The 14,954-nt window shown below is 44.0% G+C and overlaps 4 protein-coding genes across 4 annotated transcripts; 3 read left to right on the top strand and 1 right to left on the bottom strand.

Annotated features, from left to right (window-relative positions):
* Nucleotides 1-3,413: 3,413 nt before the first annotated feature.
* Nucleotides 3,414-5,405, top strand: EAE98_000431 (uncharacterized protein; the record flags this gene model as incomplete). Its single annotated transcript, XM_038948049.1, has 6 exons — nt 3,414-3,757; nt 3,811-3,909; nt 3,956-4,023; nt 4,073-4,425; nt 4,478-4,544; nt 4,597-5,405. 6 exons carry the CDS (start codon nt 3,414-3,416, stop codon nt 5,403-5,405), a joined length of 1,740 nt encoding a protein of 579 aa, XP_038815726.1.
* A 786-nt stretch (nt 5,406-6,191) lies between these two features.
* On the bottom strand, nt 6,192-8,762 carry EAE98_000430 (uncharacterized protein). Its single transcript, XM_038948048.1, has 4 exons — nt 8,497-8,762; nt 8,063-8,431; nt 7,627-7,872; nt 6,192-7,496 (listed from the first exon to the last, which is right to left on the bottom strand). The coding sequence occupies exons 1-4, from the start codon at nt 8,543-8,545 to the stop codon at nt 6,673-6,675; spliced, it is 1,488 nt and encodes a 495-aa protein (XP_038815725.1). The 5' UTR covers nt 8,546-8,762; the 3' UTR covers nt 6,192-6,672.
* A 381-nt stretch (nt 8,763-9,143) lies between these two features.
* Nucleotides 9,144-9,528, top strand: EAE98_000429 (uncharacterized protein; the record flags this gene model as incomplete). The annotated part of the gene is made up of 2 exons (XM_038948047.1): nt 9,144-9,332; nt 9,394-9,528. 2 exons carry the CDS (start codon nt 9,144-9,146, stop codon nt 9,526-9,528), a joined length of 324 nt encoding a protein of 107 aa, XP_038815724.1.
* A 597-nt stretch (nt 9,529-10,125) lies between these two features.
* Nucleotides 10,126-14,686, top strand: EAE98_000428 (uncharacterized protein). Its single transcript, XM_038948046.1, has 4 exons — nt 10,126-10,393; nt 10,445-13,276; nt 13,325-13,437; nt 13,487-14,686. The coding sequence occupies exons 1-4, from the start codon at nt 10,365-10,367 to the stop codon at nt 14,350-14,352; spliced, it is 3,840 nt and encodes a 1,279-aa protein (XP_038815723.1). The 5' UTR covers nt 10,126-10,364; the 3' UTR covers nt 14,353-14,686.
* Nucleotides 14,687-14,954: the final 268 nt, after the last annotated feature.

Below are 14,954 nucleotides of genomic sequence, written 5' to 3'. Positions count from 1 at the left end.
ATATATATATATATATATATATATATGTATTGTATTTGACACTTGAGAACTAGACAAGCTTTAAATTCACGAACTATCGTTGAAAATTTTTCTAGACGAGTATCTATTAGCTAGGCAATCATACTAATGAGGTACCTATAGCTAGAGATGTATATAAATGACGATGAGGTGTCATACTAATGAGGTACCTAAAGCCACTTAGGTGTAAATCAATGACAATGGGGTGGTTTAAATCACGTGCTAGACTGCACTAGTCGTCTTAGTGGTCTTGGCAGTCACGTTCACGACAGCCACAACAGCATAACAGCCACAGTTGATTCCGAGATCTCCAAGGTTGGCATTTTGCTGGAAACGGATGATGGAAATAGTATGGATGTATGTATGTGCGTGCACCTTACCATCTTGTTATTTCTAGGTGTACGCATACCAAGCTCCGGGAAAGTTTGAGTTGAGGATATACTATGATATTAATATCATCAAATTGAGATTTCCGAATATTGAGCTACAGGATTATAAGAGCTCTTGAAGTTACTAACTTATTAATGTGTTCAAGGTATTGGCACTTCAATCTACATCACGTTCATTATTATGTTTCGACCAATGTTTGACGCATAGCCCCTTTTCAAACTTCAGGACGGTCGTTCAAATCAATACCAGTATCACCGTCAGCCCAGGGGCTGTTGGACGAGCACTGTATATGTCAAGTACATGTAATATCAGGAAGCAGCTGAATCAAACCACGCAACCAACGAGAATGGCAGAAACATTACGTCCTGTTACGAATGAATTGATGACGGGAGAACCACTCTCCACATATTACCGCGCCAGAAAGATGTTACACGATTGATCGAGATTTGAATACCTACGGCTCCTGATACTTCCGACAAATATACTCTATCTCTGATATTGGGTGATTGAGAATTCACAGGCTTACATATGAGTTCACATGGTACGGTGTATGAGAGAGGTCCTTTCATAGGTATCGATCTCATTCGGAGCCTTTATTTGGACCTGCAGAAGGTTTAGCACGACATGTAAAGTACCTTCCTAGGTAGGTATCTAGTTGTATCGTTTCACACATGTGACCGAGTTGATACCTGGAATGAACTTCATTTTGTTCTAATTGCGGCGCGTCGAACATAATATGAGACCGGTTGGTCTGAACTCTATTAAGCTTTGAGGTCTGGGCAATACAGATGACCACAGATGACCTGCCAGCCGTTCTTTATTAGAGTTATTGGAATCTCATTGCGAGTAAGATACACTCTGGTAAAACATGTATTAGTCTCCAGGAATCGTTATGATGACCGTGCTTGTGATGCCCAAGCTGTTTCATGACCAATGCGCTATTCGGGATTGGAGGGTAGGACGAACAGATCGTGAAGGTTAATTTGTCCAGATTGGCAGTAGAGATGTGTGGTGTGTTGTAGGAACACACGCACTCAATCACCACTCGACACTCGACACTCGACACTCGACACTCAACACGGCAACTTCAGTGGGCGTTCGTATGTTCGTAAGATGTTACTGGAAAGGTCTAGGTATCCTGGGTAGATTATACTTTGGGGGCCAGAAAGTTGAAGGATTAGAATTTGGATCCCCCTATTTGTCTTTCGACCATGAGATCCCGTCCGGATTGGAATTCCTATCCACCACGCCATCTCACGCTACTCACGCACTCCTGAGTCCTTACGGAAAGAGAGCGAGGTGCTAGTATTGCTACGATCCGTCCTCCGTCAGCCGTCTCCACATTTTCCACCTTTTCTATGCGTGCGCGCACCAAGAAGTCCATGTAAAGAAATGGATGCAAGTCTAGGAACAACAGCCCCCGAGCCCCCTTATTCATCCGTGCTCTTAACGTTTAGCTACCATAGCCGCCGCATCCTCTTCCTCTTCCTTCTTTCCTCCTTCCATGTCCCGTACGATGTGGTATTCGATGGTGTTTGTATGCTTCTAGAAAGAAAGAAAGAAAATTCTGTGCATGTTCATGCGATGGCATGGCATAATCGATCGATCGCAAGAGAAAGGATGATGACCGTAACCCGTCACTCGTCACCCGGCACCATGGCTACTAGGTATTTTGCACATTGAACATGTACATTGAACATTTAACATGGTACGCATCATGACCAATACAATACAATACAATATAAACCATATTAAAATTTGTACAGAACCTCCGTACACATCCTTCGTATATATCTACTTTTTTTTCATGGCAATTGAAACTTTTGACCGAGGCTCCTCTTCTTCCCCCCCTCCCCCCTTTTTTTCACATATGTATACATATACGATATATACATATATATATATATCCCAATATCTAGGGTGGTAATAAACCTTGAGGTTCTCGAGATTTAACAAATTTATCGAATTCATCAAATTGATCAAATTGATCAAATTTTGCTTTTCATTTACAAAATATAGTGTGACATTATACATTTCTACATGCAGCATTTATTACTACAAAATGACTAGCTCTCACTCCATCCATTCAATTTAATACCTAGAACGACCCAAGACGATATCGGGGAACTAGACAATCTTTTTTTTTATTCCCAGCGGGGCTTTTAATTCATATCCGGTATAGCTTATCCTGGTTAAACATCATTCAATGTTCTTTACCATCCACACCACCCATCCATCCATACCCATCCACATCTACTCGTCTGGTACCAGATCTACAAATGACATTTGACATTCACATTTATTACACTTCTTATTAACATTTATTCACCACCTGCATCCCAAAGTGCTTTGAAATACCATCCGTACCCTCATCCGGCTTTCGATTGTAGTATTTTGTTTTATTTGCTTTATATTTTATATCTTCTTTGCATCGCTGTCCTCACTCTAATAATCCCCTTCAATTGATTCCACATTTGAATGAAATATCTATCATCTAACTAAGCAGTCTCTGCACATTAAAGTTCGGATATCATTATCTGTAATCGGCACTTGTTCAACGGACCTCCCTACTACTTCACTACTTCATAACTCACCAGATGAGATAGTTCACCCACACACTTCCAAGCATCAATTTGATAACATCTGAATTAATTGCCGTCGCTACTCAAGATTCTTTTGATAAGACTCGCATATCATCCTATATCATATCTCTTGCCATTTGCTACCATCTTAGCGTGCAGCGAGGCTGAGGTGTCTCGGGAAGTTGCAGGATAGCAAGTAGCATCGGACAAAGAAGCCATTCTCAACATCATCATCGGAATTTCTGGCAATTCAGAGCTCCATTAACTTTCGCATGCGATGAGGTATGTTCCCCCCCCCCTTTCGCATTTCATGTGCGCCGCCTTGACGTTCTGGTTTTAATCAAGCACGATGTGTCTAGAAGCTCGACCCTCATTAATTACACAAAAGATTGAGGTACATTGCAGTACTCAGATATTGCGAAGATGGACGTGATGGATGATCGAGCGCAACAGCACTCCTACATCAATGGCCCCAGTCTAGGCCAAATTCCCGCTCGAACAGTTCCAATCATTCAACAACCCACTCTACAACCCCCCGCTCCATCTGGCGACGCAATGGATGTTACGCCCCCCGGTAGCGCGATGATGGGACCCCCTTCGAGGACAAGTCCCGATAACGAAGCAAACAGCATTCCAGAACATATGATGGTGGAAGATCAACCTAGCTCAGGCAGCTTGGCGACTCCTAGTGCAGCTGCCGCAGCTGCAGCTGGGGGAGGAATTCAGCCAAAAGTAGTGCAAACTGCATTCATTCACAAATTATACAGGTTGGAGCTCAAGAGAAGCTACTACTAGTCTATAAGTACTGATTGTGTACCAGCATGTTGGAAGATGTTAATATTCGACATCTTATCTCCTGGTCCGCTACCCAGGACAGCTTTGTAATGTCACCATCCAGCGATTTCTCAAAAGTCCTTTCGTAAGTAAACGCACTTTGGGCTGTATCATTTGCTCATGGGTTGTAGACAATACTTCAAACATACCAACATTTCCTCTTTTGTACGCCAGCTGAATATGTACGGATTTCACAAAGGTTAGTTATCCATATCAGTCATCGGTTATTTTCGCTAATAGAAATTCAGTCAGTGATGTCTTCCATCAAAATGCGCCGGAAACGCCGCTATGGGAATTTAAACATGGACAAAACAGCTTCAAGCGCGGAGATGTCGTCGGTTTGAGGGAGATTAGACGACGGGCTTCGCGACAATCTCTCGTTCACCGAGACTCATACTCTGCCCCTAAACCACCGCTTTCGCAACCCGGAACTCCAGGCGAACCAATTCAACCAATTCAGGAATCAACGGAGTCTAGACTGATACAATTGGAACATGGTCTTTTTGATATGCATGCTAAACAGTCGAGAGAAGCCGATAATCAACAATTTTTCCACGTCAGACATCAGGGTATGATGGATATTCTGACTCGTGTCCTACATGTAACTACCAACGGCACCGAAACAAGAAGGAGCCATGACTGATTTTGCGTAGATGAATTATGAGTTGTCTAGGATGATAGCCTCTTTATCTGGTCCAGATTCAGGTTTACATCGCGACGGTATGTATTCCGTGACTACCAAGCCACTTCCTTGATTGTTGACGCATTGTAGTTGCTGCCATGCAAGACGAGATCCAGCGACACATGGGAACCATCAGAGGCATGGAAGAAGTGAGCGAACCCCCAGCCTCAAGTAGTCGACCATATTTCTCGAATCTGCAATTGGACAATCCCCCATCACCTCGCCAAGTACCCCAAGACGACCCTCGTCGCTCGTCATTTCTTGGAGTTCCACCTCGCCAAAATTTCCATCGACCTCCTATTCCGTCGCATTTGTCTCTCTCTGCCCGCAGAGGGTACGGCTCGATTGGAGGTACAGGTACGGGACAATCCTCACCAAGTTCACTGAGAGCCCAAGCGCCACCACCCGCACCCCCACCCCACCCACTCGCTAACGCATCATCACCACCGTCTAATTTGTCACGCCGCCACACTTCTGCTGATATTCGTAACGTAGTCGGATGGCAACCTGCTTCATCCCCTTTCGCGTCAGGTCAATCGTCGTCACACTATCCGTCATCTCCCAAGAGAACAGCAACGCACATGGCCAACGAGGACCAACGAATTCGCGATAGTTTTAGCATGTACTCACTCGCCGGAGCAACACATGGCCACAGCTTATCTCGCCCAACAACTCCTCCATACACCAACGGAAACGCGGCAGAGCATCTAAATAGCTGGTCCTGGGGCGGATCCAAGGATAGAGAAAGACCAGGTCTCTTCAGAGATAATTCAGGGCCCCCTACTCGGCGAGGAAGTATGGCACATATCTTGAATCCAGCCGAAACTGCGGAACGCGCGGAAGAACACGAGGAAGAAATGCTCAGGGAAGAAGATCGCAAAAGAAAGCGTCTTCAATAATTTCGAATACTAATACACTTATTTTGTAAAACTGAACCATATGGGACAAGCGAGGCTATGCCCCTTGAGTTATGTTCTTGGCATTTATCACCTATGTTGGAAAGATCGGATGGATGTCAAGTTCTTGAACTTTAAATTTTTTGTGCAGAAACAGAAATGACATCAAGAAACAGTGTAGAGGAACACGAAGAGGAGGAATTTGGAGACTTGGATCAACTCAAGCTTTTGTTTAATGGCTACGGCAAGCGTCTGTGGAGGATAGTAGTTTGCATTAAAGAATGGACGTTTGGTGTATGCGAGACAAGAAAGAGAGAAGAGACAGATAGTGATGTGGAAAGTAATATGGAAAGTTGGAGATATCACGATGGTTGGGGCCGGTTATGGTTAGCATACATTGGACATGGAGACTAGGTGCAGCATTTCATGCACAACCATGGAAATAAAAGTGTATAACAGCAATGATTGAAAATTCTTACAAACTTATAATTGTCATATTCGTAAAGAAGTGTGTCATTCGATGCATATGTTTGATTTGAGTTAGTTGTTTTTATCGTGTTCTCCGTGCGTGCTATGGTGTTTGAATGATTGCAGCCACTACTAAAATATCTGAAGGTATGGATTTGCATTTTTCGTCAAAGGTTCGATTTGTTATTGTCACAAATGGGAAGCAGTTGCTCCGTACAAGGCTCTAGTAATAGAAGTCATGAGAGCCCTTCTAAAGCGGGGTATATACAAAATTATGTACTGTTATCAAGTCCGGGCTGACATCTCAAGATTGCGCCAGCGTAGAAACACTTTTTTTTTTTTTTTTTTTTTTTTTTTTTTTTTTTAAATTATTGAATGCCCATTCTCATTTCTCGCTACATCTTCGAGACGAGCAAATGAGGAAATGAGGGAATGAGAAAATGAGGGATGAGAAAATGAGGGATGTACAGATTGTGAATGAAACATGTATGGATGTGGAATAAGAGAACTCCGTGTTCCTTTGAGACCTCAATCCTCCTCCAAGTAAGTAAGTAAGTGATTAGGTAGTAACTCCCGAAACTCCTGCGGTTCCGTGCGATATGTCGCATGTAATATATACACAATGCGGACCAAGATTGAATAGATAAAGTAGCAGAAGTCCATATTTCATTCTTTCGCAAAGACTCCGATGCGCTCCGCAACTCCCGAAACTCCGTATTTTCCAAAACTCCATGTTATTTTCCGGAGAATCTATTACTCTTCTCTGCACGCATCGATCTTCTGAGTAAGTTCCGAAAGGCTTTCATGATCCCGAGAGCCAAGTCGTGCTCGCTTTGAACGATGGGATGTTATGATTATCATCGAGCGAGAGCCGCACGATCTTCTGTGCAAAGGTTGCCCAGATACTTTTGGGTTCGTTGAATGTATCCTGTACGAATTTTACACAACCCATATTGGGAACATCGGTTGGAATCGTGTGTTCGTGTAAAACTTGCGCTCCGTGTAGAGAGAAGATCTTGATTCTTGCTTCGACGGCTGTTGTCGAAACGTCATCTGCGGCTGCGATAATGCCAAGCTCAAGGTCTACGTCTAGCCCAATGCTCAGCCGGCCGTTGTTTCGGTAATCGGGGTAATTTAGATAAGCTGTTGTAGGAGCTGTAGTGTTCTTGGTGTGTTTTAATGTGTGTGTGAGATGAGTATTTGGCTTGGTAAATCGTCTATCGTACTGACAAAGATCGGATGCACACCCTGCAACAAGGACGCGGTGTTCGTCGAGAGACCTGATTTCCGCGATGCCGCTTGTGTGTTGAATCTTTGCTATGGGCCCAGATTGGGATGTCCGGAGATCTAAGAGACTAAGAATACCTCTTCGTTCACCCGTTAGGAGGATATCCTTGTGATTTGACTGATACTGCACTGCGAATACATCGCTGTAATACTGGTCCTTTGTGTTGAGGGTTCGAATCCAGGACATATCCATATTTTGATTGATCCGAAGGATGCCTTTGCTCGTACCAATGACAAATGCATCTGGGGAACTTGTAGGCGCTGAGGCTGATGAGAGGACATCGACTGGACCTCGCTTAGTCCCAGGACTGAGGTGAATGTCGGATTTCATGGGATGAGCTGAGGTCATGTTAACCGTGTCCGCATACAATTTACATATTAAGAATAGAAGCCGGACGGTCGGAACAGAGTAATGAATATATTGGCCTTTCAATCTGTACACACGCAAACAAGTTCTGGAATGACTTACGTCGGAGTTCAGGCGGGGGAAAAGGACTAATTACGACTGCTCTAGATGCGGGTACACCTGACCATGTCGTTACAACGTGCCCAATTGACTCATTAGCACTGATAGAAGTAGATTGGCCCGGTGGAAACCCCAGATTGTAGGACCTCTGAAATCTGAAATGAGATCCGAACACATTAGGCACTCGTGGTTTGTCTTTTGCTTTCTTTCCATAGTCGTACGATAGGTGTAGGATTGTATTATTGGCAGCTTAGGAATTGTCAGCTGAGAAGTAGGTTATGAATGAAATTATAATAGCTCTACGCGATGAACGTGACAGTGCGCGCCAAAATAATAGTTTGATTATCAAATTTGTCTTGAGACATAGAAGGAAGCATTCAAGCCTGGACGACCATTTGGTTGCCGAATCCGAATTGAAACACTGAAGATTTAAACTTACCATAAGACATAAGAACTTTGGGATCAGACGCATTAGTATAACCACTCACGTCGAAAAGGTAGGCGCCGCTTGCTCGATTGTCCTGTGGGTAATAATCAACCGCAAACGCCGTGGAGAGACTTTGAGCATAATAAGAAGCAGCAGCAGTGTTCAAGCAAGGCTGTCCGAATTCTCTAGATAGAAAGCCGCCAGCCATAGGGGACTCAAGAATCTTTGCTCTTTTGATACGGCCAACATTCCGCTGAACCCTTAACGATTCGGCTTTGTTGTTCTCGTCGTCAAGCTTGCGTCTCTTCACGTCGTGAGATGAGTATGCAGAACCTGATGGTGCATTTGCCTGTATCTTGAAATACTTTTTCTTTTCGCTATCTAAAAGTAACTTTAGTAATTTGCGCGTCAATCGATATTGTGATAATTAGATGAGGTTGAGGTACCGTAATAGTATCCAGGAAGCTCTGGTACTTGAGAAGTATTGGGCTTCATATTAATAACGTCACCGTATGTATTATGTAGATATCTAGGTAACTTTTGGGTGCTTGTCTGAGAAGTAGACAGGATTTTACATTTGGGATTGTGGAATTTTTGAGTATGTGACGTAGAGTAACGGTAAAAAGGTACCCAGGTATTTAAACCAATTTGGCACGCCCTACGGAGTATCGACGGCAGTAATAACGACGAATAAAAAGTTCTTGTATGTCACGTGATATCACAATTAAAGATTTGGCTCATGGGACTCCAAAAGTGTGAATGTTTTCTGAGACATGGCATGAGGCTTTCTTGGAGCTTTGATGAACCGTGATTGATACTGAATCTTCATTGGAATAGCAAAAAGTATTCGGCTTGACGTCTCCTTGGGGGATAAACATACTCTGTTCAAAGTATATATTCGATTTCGGTGTTCCATTCATCGGCCCTTCCTTTCTTGTTCCACATTTAAGCTACAAGCCCAAACCTAATGCAGCCCCTCCAAAACTTCTCTTTACCTTCCACAAACTAACAACTCGACTCTTGAACTCAAAACATTTGCGAGCCATATACCGTCAACCGCTCATAACAGCCCTGACAGAGCAACATCTTCAAAATGGTTTACACCTTGACCGTTCATCTCTATGCCAACGAGCACCCAGAATCTATACCCCGCATCAAGGCCAAGCTCATTGAAGCCTCCCGAGTCTACAAGCAGGACAAGGAAACTGTTGACTGGATTGTCATGCAAGATGTCCACGACCCTAGAGCATTTACCATTGTAGAGAGATTCGAACAGGAAAGTGTATGTGCAGTAGTCCCATATGCCATATCTCTATCAACATGATACTAATTTATCATTGCAGAGTCAAAAGTACCACCTCGAGAACCCATACTGGAAGACTTTCGACCCATACGTCGTTCCACTCCTTGGAAAACCAATGGATCTCCGAAGACACGAGGAGTTGGATATCAGCAAGGAAGTTGAGGTTCCAGCTTAAAGGATCTACCTAGCATCCAAATCATCAACCATATACGGTCACAAGGACAGCTGGATACATCTCTTGTCTTTGTACTCTAGAACTACTCTTCAGATATTAGAGCTTTCTACTATGAGATGTCAATGCAATAGGACTATTATGTGAGATTCTCTGATTGATATCTCTGGCCCACAGGCTTTGATCGGTGAAGTAATACTGTGAAATCTATAAGAGTGTTAATGTTCTAGTTCTTGGTGCTATGCAAATACCTTTGACTTCTATCCCCAAGCTGAACTATCCTTAGCCTGATGGTTATAGGTAGCTCTGAAAAAAAGGTCAGGTATTATTGTGTCGCTCTGTTTGTCTGTGTTGGCAAATTTGTATTTCTCAGAGAGACCGTAAAGCCAAGCCAAGAAGCATCATCGTGCGAAGTCTTGATTTTGCGTCAACACTTAGTTGTATCTAACATGCCATCGCAACATCACCAAAGACAGACTTTTATAACAATGCCAAGCTGGCTAGAAGGCATAAACAACCTGGTAGATAATACAATAGTTGGTAGTGAGATTGGTGAACTGTCAGCCTTGCATTTATAAGAGCAAGGCTGCATTTCGTTAAGATCAGGTGATCCCCGCATTCGGTGGTTCCTTTCCCTAAGGTTTCTAGATGTATTTGTCGATAACGATAAGGTATTGGCTAACATCAGTGTTATGATTCTCAGCCCTATTGTTCCATGTACATCTGCAAACACCCTTGAATTCGAATTCAACTCTTGAATTCCGCGAATCTCTTTTGCTCCTGCCGTATATCATGGGACCTCGGTATCTCCCTGCAGACCGCGTCTTGATTCTTGCTCCATGGCACCGGCTCCCATGACGCGACAACCGTAAGTCAATATTTCCTTTCAATTTCGCACACGCGACTTATAGAATATTAGTCCCTTGGTGATCGATTTGACGGGAGACGACGAGGAAATCTCTAATGCGCCTTATCTGTTGCCTTCAAATCATGGCCTGATAATTCCTGGGACATTTTCAGCGCCTTCAACTGGAAATTCGCGACCATATGTAAACTCTCAATCAGACAATCGCTTTGCGCCAATCCTACCAAAGAATCCAGAGTATAAAGGAGCTTCAATGCCTACCTCTAATGGACTCACTTATGCGCCGATACTACCAGGCGCTACCGTCGCAACTAGAACTACTCAGCCCAGAGATATAGCACTATCCTCCGATATATCTGCGATAAAAAGACGAGATCGAGAAGGGAACAAAGACATTAACACACGGTCTAACCAAGAGCCACACTCTGAAATAGAACATGCCCCGAAGAGAAGGCGGATTTCGAGGGCCCCGGGGGAGATTAGCTCAAATCAGGTTCTGCAACCCACAATCGAAGATGTAGCCCCCGGGCGGTGGACAAAGAGCGGAATGGCTGGTCAGGACTACGCTCAACATCTCAACGGACGAAGTCAACAAAATGTCTCTTATGAAGAGCTGCACCCTGCGATTGAAAATGCCTCCAAAGTTAGGCGGTCGACGAGAGGGATGACGGAGCAGGACTCCAGTCAGCACAATAACAGACACACTCGGGATATCGAAGAATCTACACCCCGACGAGCTTCAATGCCAGCTATACTACCTCCTAAACGAGCCACCTCAAGCATCAGCGAGTCTTTGAAATCCCCCGTCTCTCAATCTACTTCTGTATCCTCACAGGCCAACGATAGGTTCTCAGAGACGATCCATGACCAGGTGTTTCTTCATATCAATGCTGCGATGGTACGCCACAAGCAAACGATAGACCCAAAGAAACTCCATGAGATTGGCACTTCAGTTGCTGGCGTACTTGTGGACAGTCCTATGTTCGGAAATCTCAATAAATATGGTTTGTCGCACGAGGATGAGATCGCGATATCAGAGAAAGTCAAGCATTACGTAGACGAGTTTGTTGCATATAGTCTGGGCCCAGCAACATCCTTCAGCAAGGATGTTGATGCTTCTGGCACATATGAGGACGAACGAACAGTCAATAAAACAAGTAGTGTTTCTCTTCCGAAAAGAGGTACGCGATCTCGAACTCAAAATATTCAAACAGAGTTAGATTCTTCTTCAAAAGACATTCAGTTTCTGCAAAATGGCTCTCTGCCCAAGACAGAGAGTGGGAGATTTGTTTCCTTCAAGCAAGCTAACAACAACACTGTGCACGTTGAAACAACCCTTGATCTAGCTGATATAACATCTTCTCATGATACAGTTTCATTTGGGCAAACTATTGATGGAAAACCTCGGCCATATATCGATGCTAGGGGCCGTGAGAGAATCCGCCTCGGCCTCCAACGCGTCTCTGATCAAGAAAGAGAGGTGCTTCTCGGGCGTATCTACCACATCGACTTTTGCGAGGAAGAACTATCGATTGTACGCAAAGTTTTGAAATCGCAAACACAACTAAGAGGGAAGCCAGGCATGGCACTACTCATGCAAAAGCAGACGCTTGAAATACCTGAACTGGTCTCGTTGTTGATATCGCAGCCCTGTGAAGATCCTAGCCAGAGCCTTATTCAGAGTCGTGGACCAGAATCACTGGCTGCTTTTCTCAGAGATGCCGCTAATGGCGAAGTATCAATGAATTCAAGAACCCTTATGGTAGGTCCTAAAAGGTCTCCTAGACAGTTTTCAGCGCTTTTACGTCAACGTGAAGTACACGGCATGGCCCCCATTCGATCCCGCGGTGGTCATAAATCATACGTACGAGAGATTAATTCTGCCCTCGAGGACTCATTGCAAAGAAAGGTTGAGTGGACAGATTGTTGCGGTGACATTTGGGCCATCAGTTGGACAAGTAGTGATGCTTTTGTATGTGGTGCTACTGCACACTCTGATAGCCACAATATGCAATACAACAAACCAGGTAATCTCGTAGTTGGTTCTGTTTCCAAAGAGACCCTGGATGCAATGCCAGATCATCGTATTGCACGGCCAATTGTGAATGTGAAAGATAATGCTGAGAATGCTCTTGACTCTATGAGGCAAACTCAGGATCCTTGGCTTTACACCTCTATTTCGGCAATATCCCATAGCCACAATAGTGGCCTCACTTTCACCGCAAGCTTTGATGGAACTGTGAAGGTCTGGAGGGTGTCACCATCTGATACTGGATCGTCAATGGATATATTGGGGACCTGGCCGCACGAGGGAAAAGTCAATTTCGTCACAACCTCGGAGCACCATGATCTTGTGGCTACAGCATCTGATGTTTACAACAACGCTGTCCGTATTTACCGCCTCGACAATGACAACATAAGTGAATCGACATTCCACACTTACAATGGCGAGAAAGCCGCCGAGCAAGCCCGTGAGTTGCACGATAACAATTTATGGGCATACTACCCTGCTACCGTCCAATGGGGTAAAGCAGATAGTGTTTCGAATCTCTTACTCGTTGGCTACTCACCCCGTTCATTTAGCAATGACGAGGTTGACATCCCAGAAGACAAGAGAAATAGCGGAGAGTTATGCTTATGGAATGCATCTGATGGTTCCAAGGTTCCTATTGCTTCTGCTCGTGCCCAGAATGTGTTTGAAGTTGTCTGGCATCCTACCAAGCCAACCTTCATCGCCGCCACCTCTTCTTACGGTCTTTTCAAAAGCGAGGCAAAAACACAAGTTAGATTATTTGCAGCACGAACCGACAATGATAATTATACCGCTTTCTATCCAATTAGAGTTCTTGATTGCCCAGCCATGGATATCAACGAATTAACAGTCATGTAAGTAGGCGTTTTCAATCTTTGATACAGCGACTAATATAATCACAGGCCAAACAGCTTTCATCAATGCTACGTAACAGCTAGCTGTACAGATGGCAATACTTATGTTTGGGACACTGGAGCCATTGGCGACGATGCAATTCATGTTCTTCCACATGGAGGTGAGGATCGACAATTCATTTTATAATTAAGCATGCTAATGAACCCAAGAATCACTTGATAACCCCTACCATGATATTCCTCGTGAACTTGCAGACACCGGTGTTAAATTTGCTGCTTGGGGGGAAACTTCTGACCGATTTTATACTGGTGCTTCTGATGGCAGAGTTAAAGCCTGGAACATAAAGAGACCGCCCGGAAAAGCATTTGTTCGTGAAGTACTTGCAGCTTCTGGTGGGATCGGCGCCGGCGCATTTTCTTCGGACTTTTCCAAGCTTATTATTGGTGATGCAACAGGAAAAGTTCATTTATTGACACGAAGCGAAGATGATCCTGAATTGCAGAATTCGGACTTCGAAGAGCCTGATGATTCATCGAGGGTGCAGCCTGGCAAAAATAATCATTTCTTTTCGCATCTCAGAGGTCCCAGGCTAATCAAGCACCATCCGGAGCCTGATCCTCCGGACAACCACATCACACAAGAATTTCCCGACACAGGGGTTGGGATTTCAAACCATTTTGTTCAGAATAAATTTATAACCATAAATCCAGATCCTGCTATCGGTGCAGTTCAAGGTCCAAACTATCACGAGACTAGTCTTTATCGTCTCGATGCACACGAAGATCAAGATGGCACCAAAGCCTTACTACCATACTACCAAGCTCGACAGCAGCATGATCTACATATAAACATGGCACCTCAACCCCTTTCAATACTACCGAGCCTTACGCGAAGCTCAGATCTCATTGCTCATATGCAAAATCTATCTCTAAGTCTCGAGTTCGACATGCTGGAACCAATGACTCGCAGGCAATTATTGGAGGATAGGGCACAGCTCGAAGCGGATGATGACTTCGAGTATGAGGTTGGCCCAAAGATAGAAATATTTGGAAGCAGGCGGTCTAAAAAACCTTGATCAGGTGGGCGGCATATAGCAGACTAAAAGCAGGCAGTGGTGGCATTTCCGAATCTGTAAGCAATATCGGGATTGTAGTTGCTGTCGGGGTGGAGATACATGTAATACAGAAAGGAAGTATATGGCGAGAAGGCTTCATAGGTATATGCTATAATATACAGTGAAATATTGGCATCTAGATTACGGGGATTTGATGATGATAATGACGGAGGTTACTTGCATCGAATTCAGAATAGCGAGCATCTTACAAAATGCAATGTCTTTACCTCACATCTATTAGTATGGTACTGAATATGTACTCGTCAATTTTCTGCTTCTTTGCGACTGTTACCACTAAAATTCGCAGCACTTGAAAAGCCCTGCGAATGTAATTTTATGGAACTTGCCAATTTTTTCGTTGCACCTACATATCAAGTCTAGGACTTTTGTCACGTCTGACACCCCCAAGTATATCTCCACAATTCGTAAGACAGTCATCGAAACGTAGCACAAAAATGGACAAGTGTCAACGTCAAGTTTGCATCGATACCTTTTGCTGGGTTCCAGATTTTTGTAGAAAGCGATTCGTTCTCACTTGTGTTTTTCGTGGTGAAATAACTTGG

This window comes from Botrytis deweyae (genome assembly GCF_014898535.1).
Source record: "Botrytis deweyae strain B1 chromosome Unknown BDEW_001, whole genome shotgun sequence".
Classification (NCBI taxonomy): domain Eukaryota; kingdom Fungi; phylum Ascomycota; class Leotiomycetes; order Helotiales; family Sclerotiniaceae; genus Botrytis; species Botrytis deweyae.
This window is presented reverse-complemented; position numbering and strand designations above follow the sequence as displayed.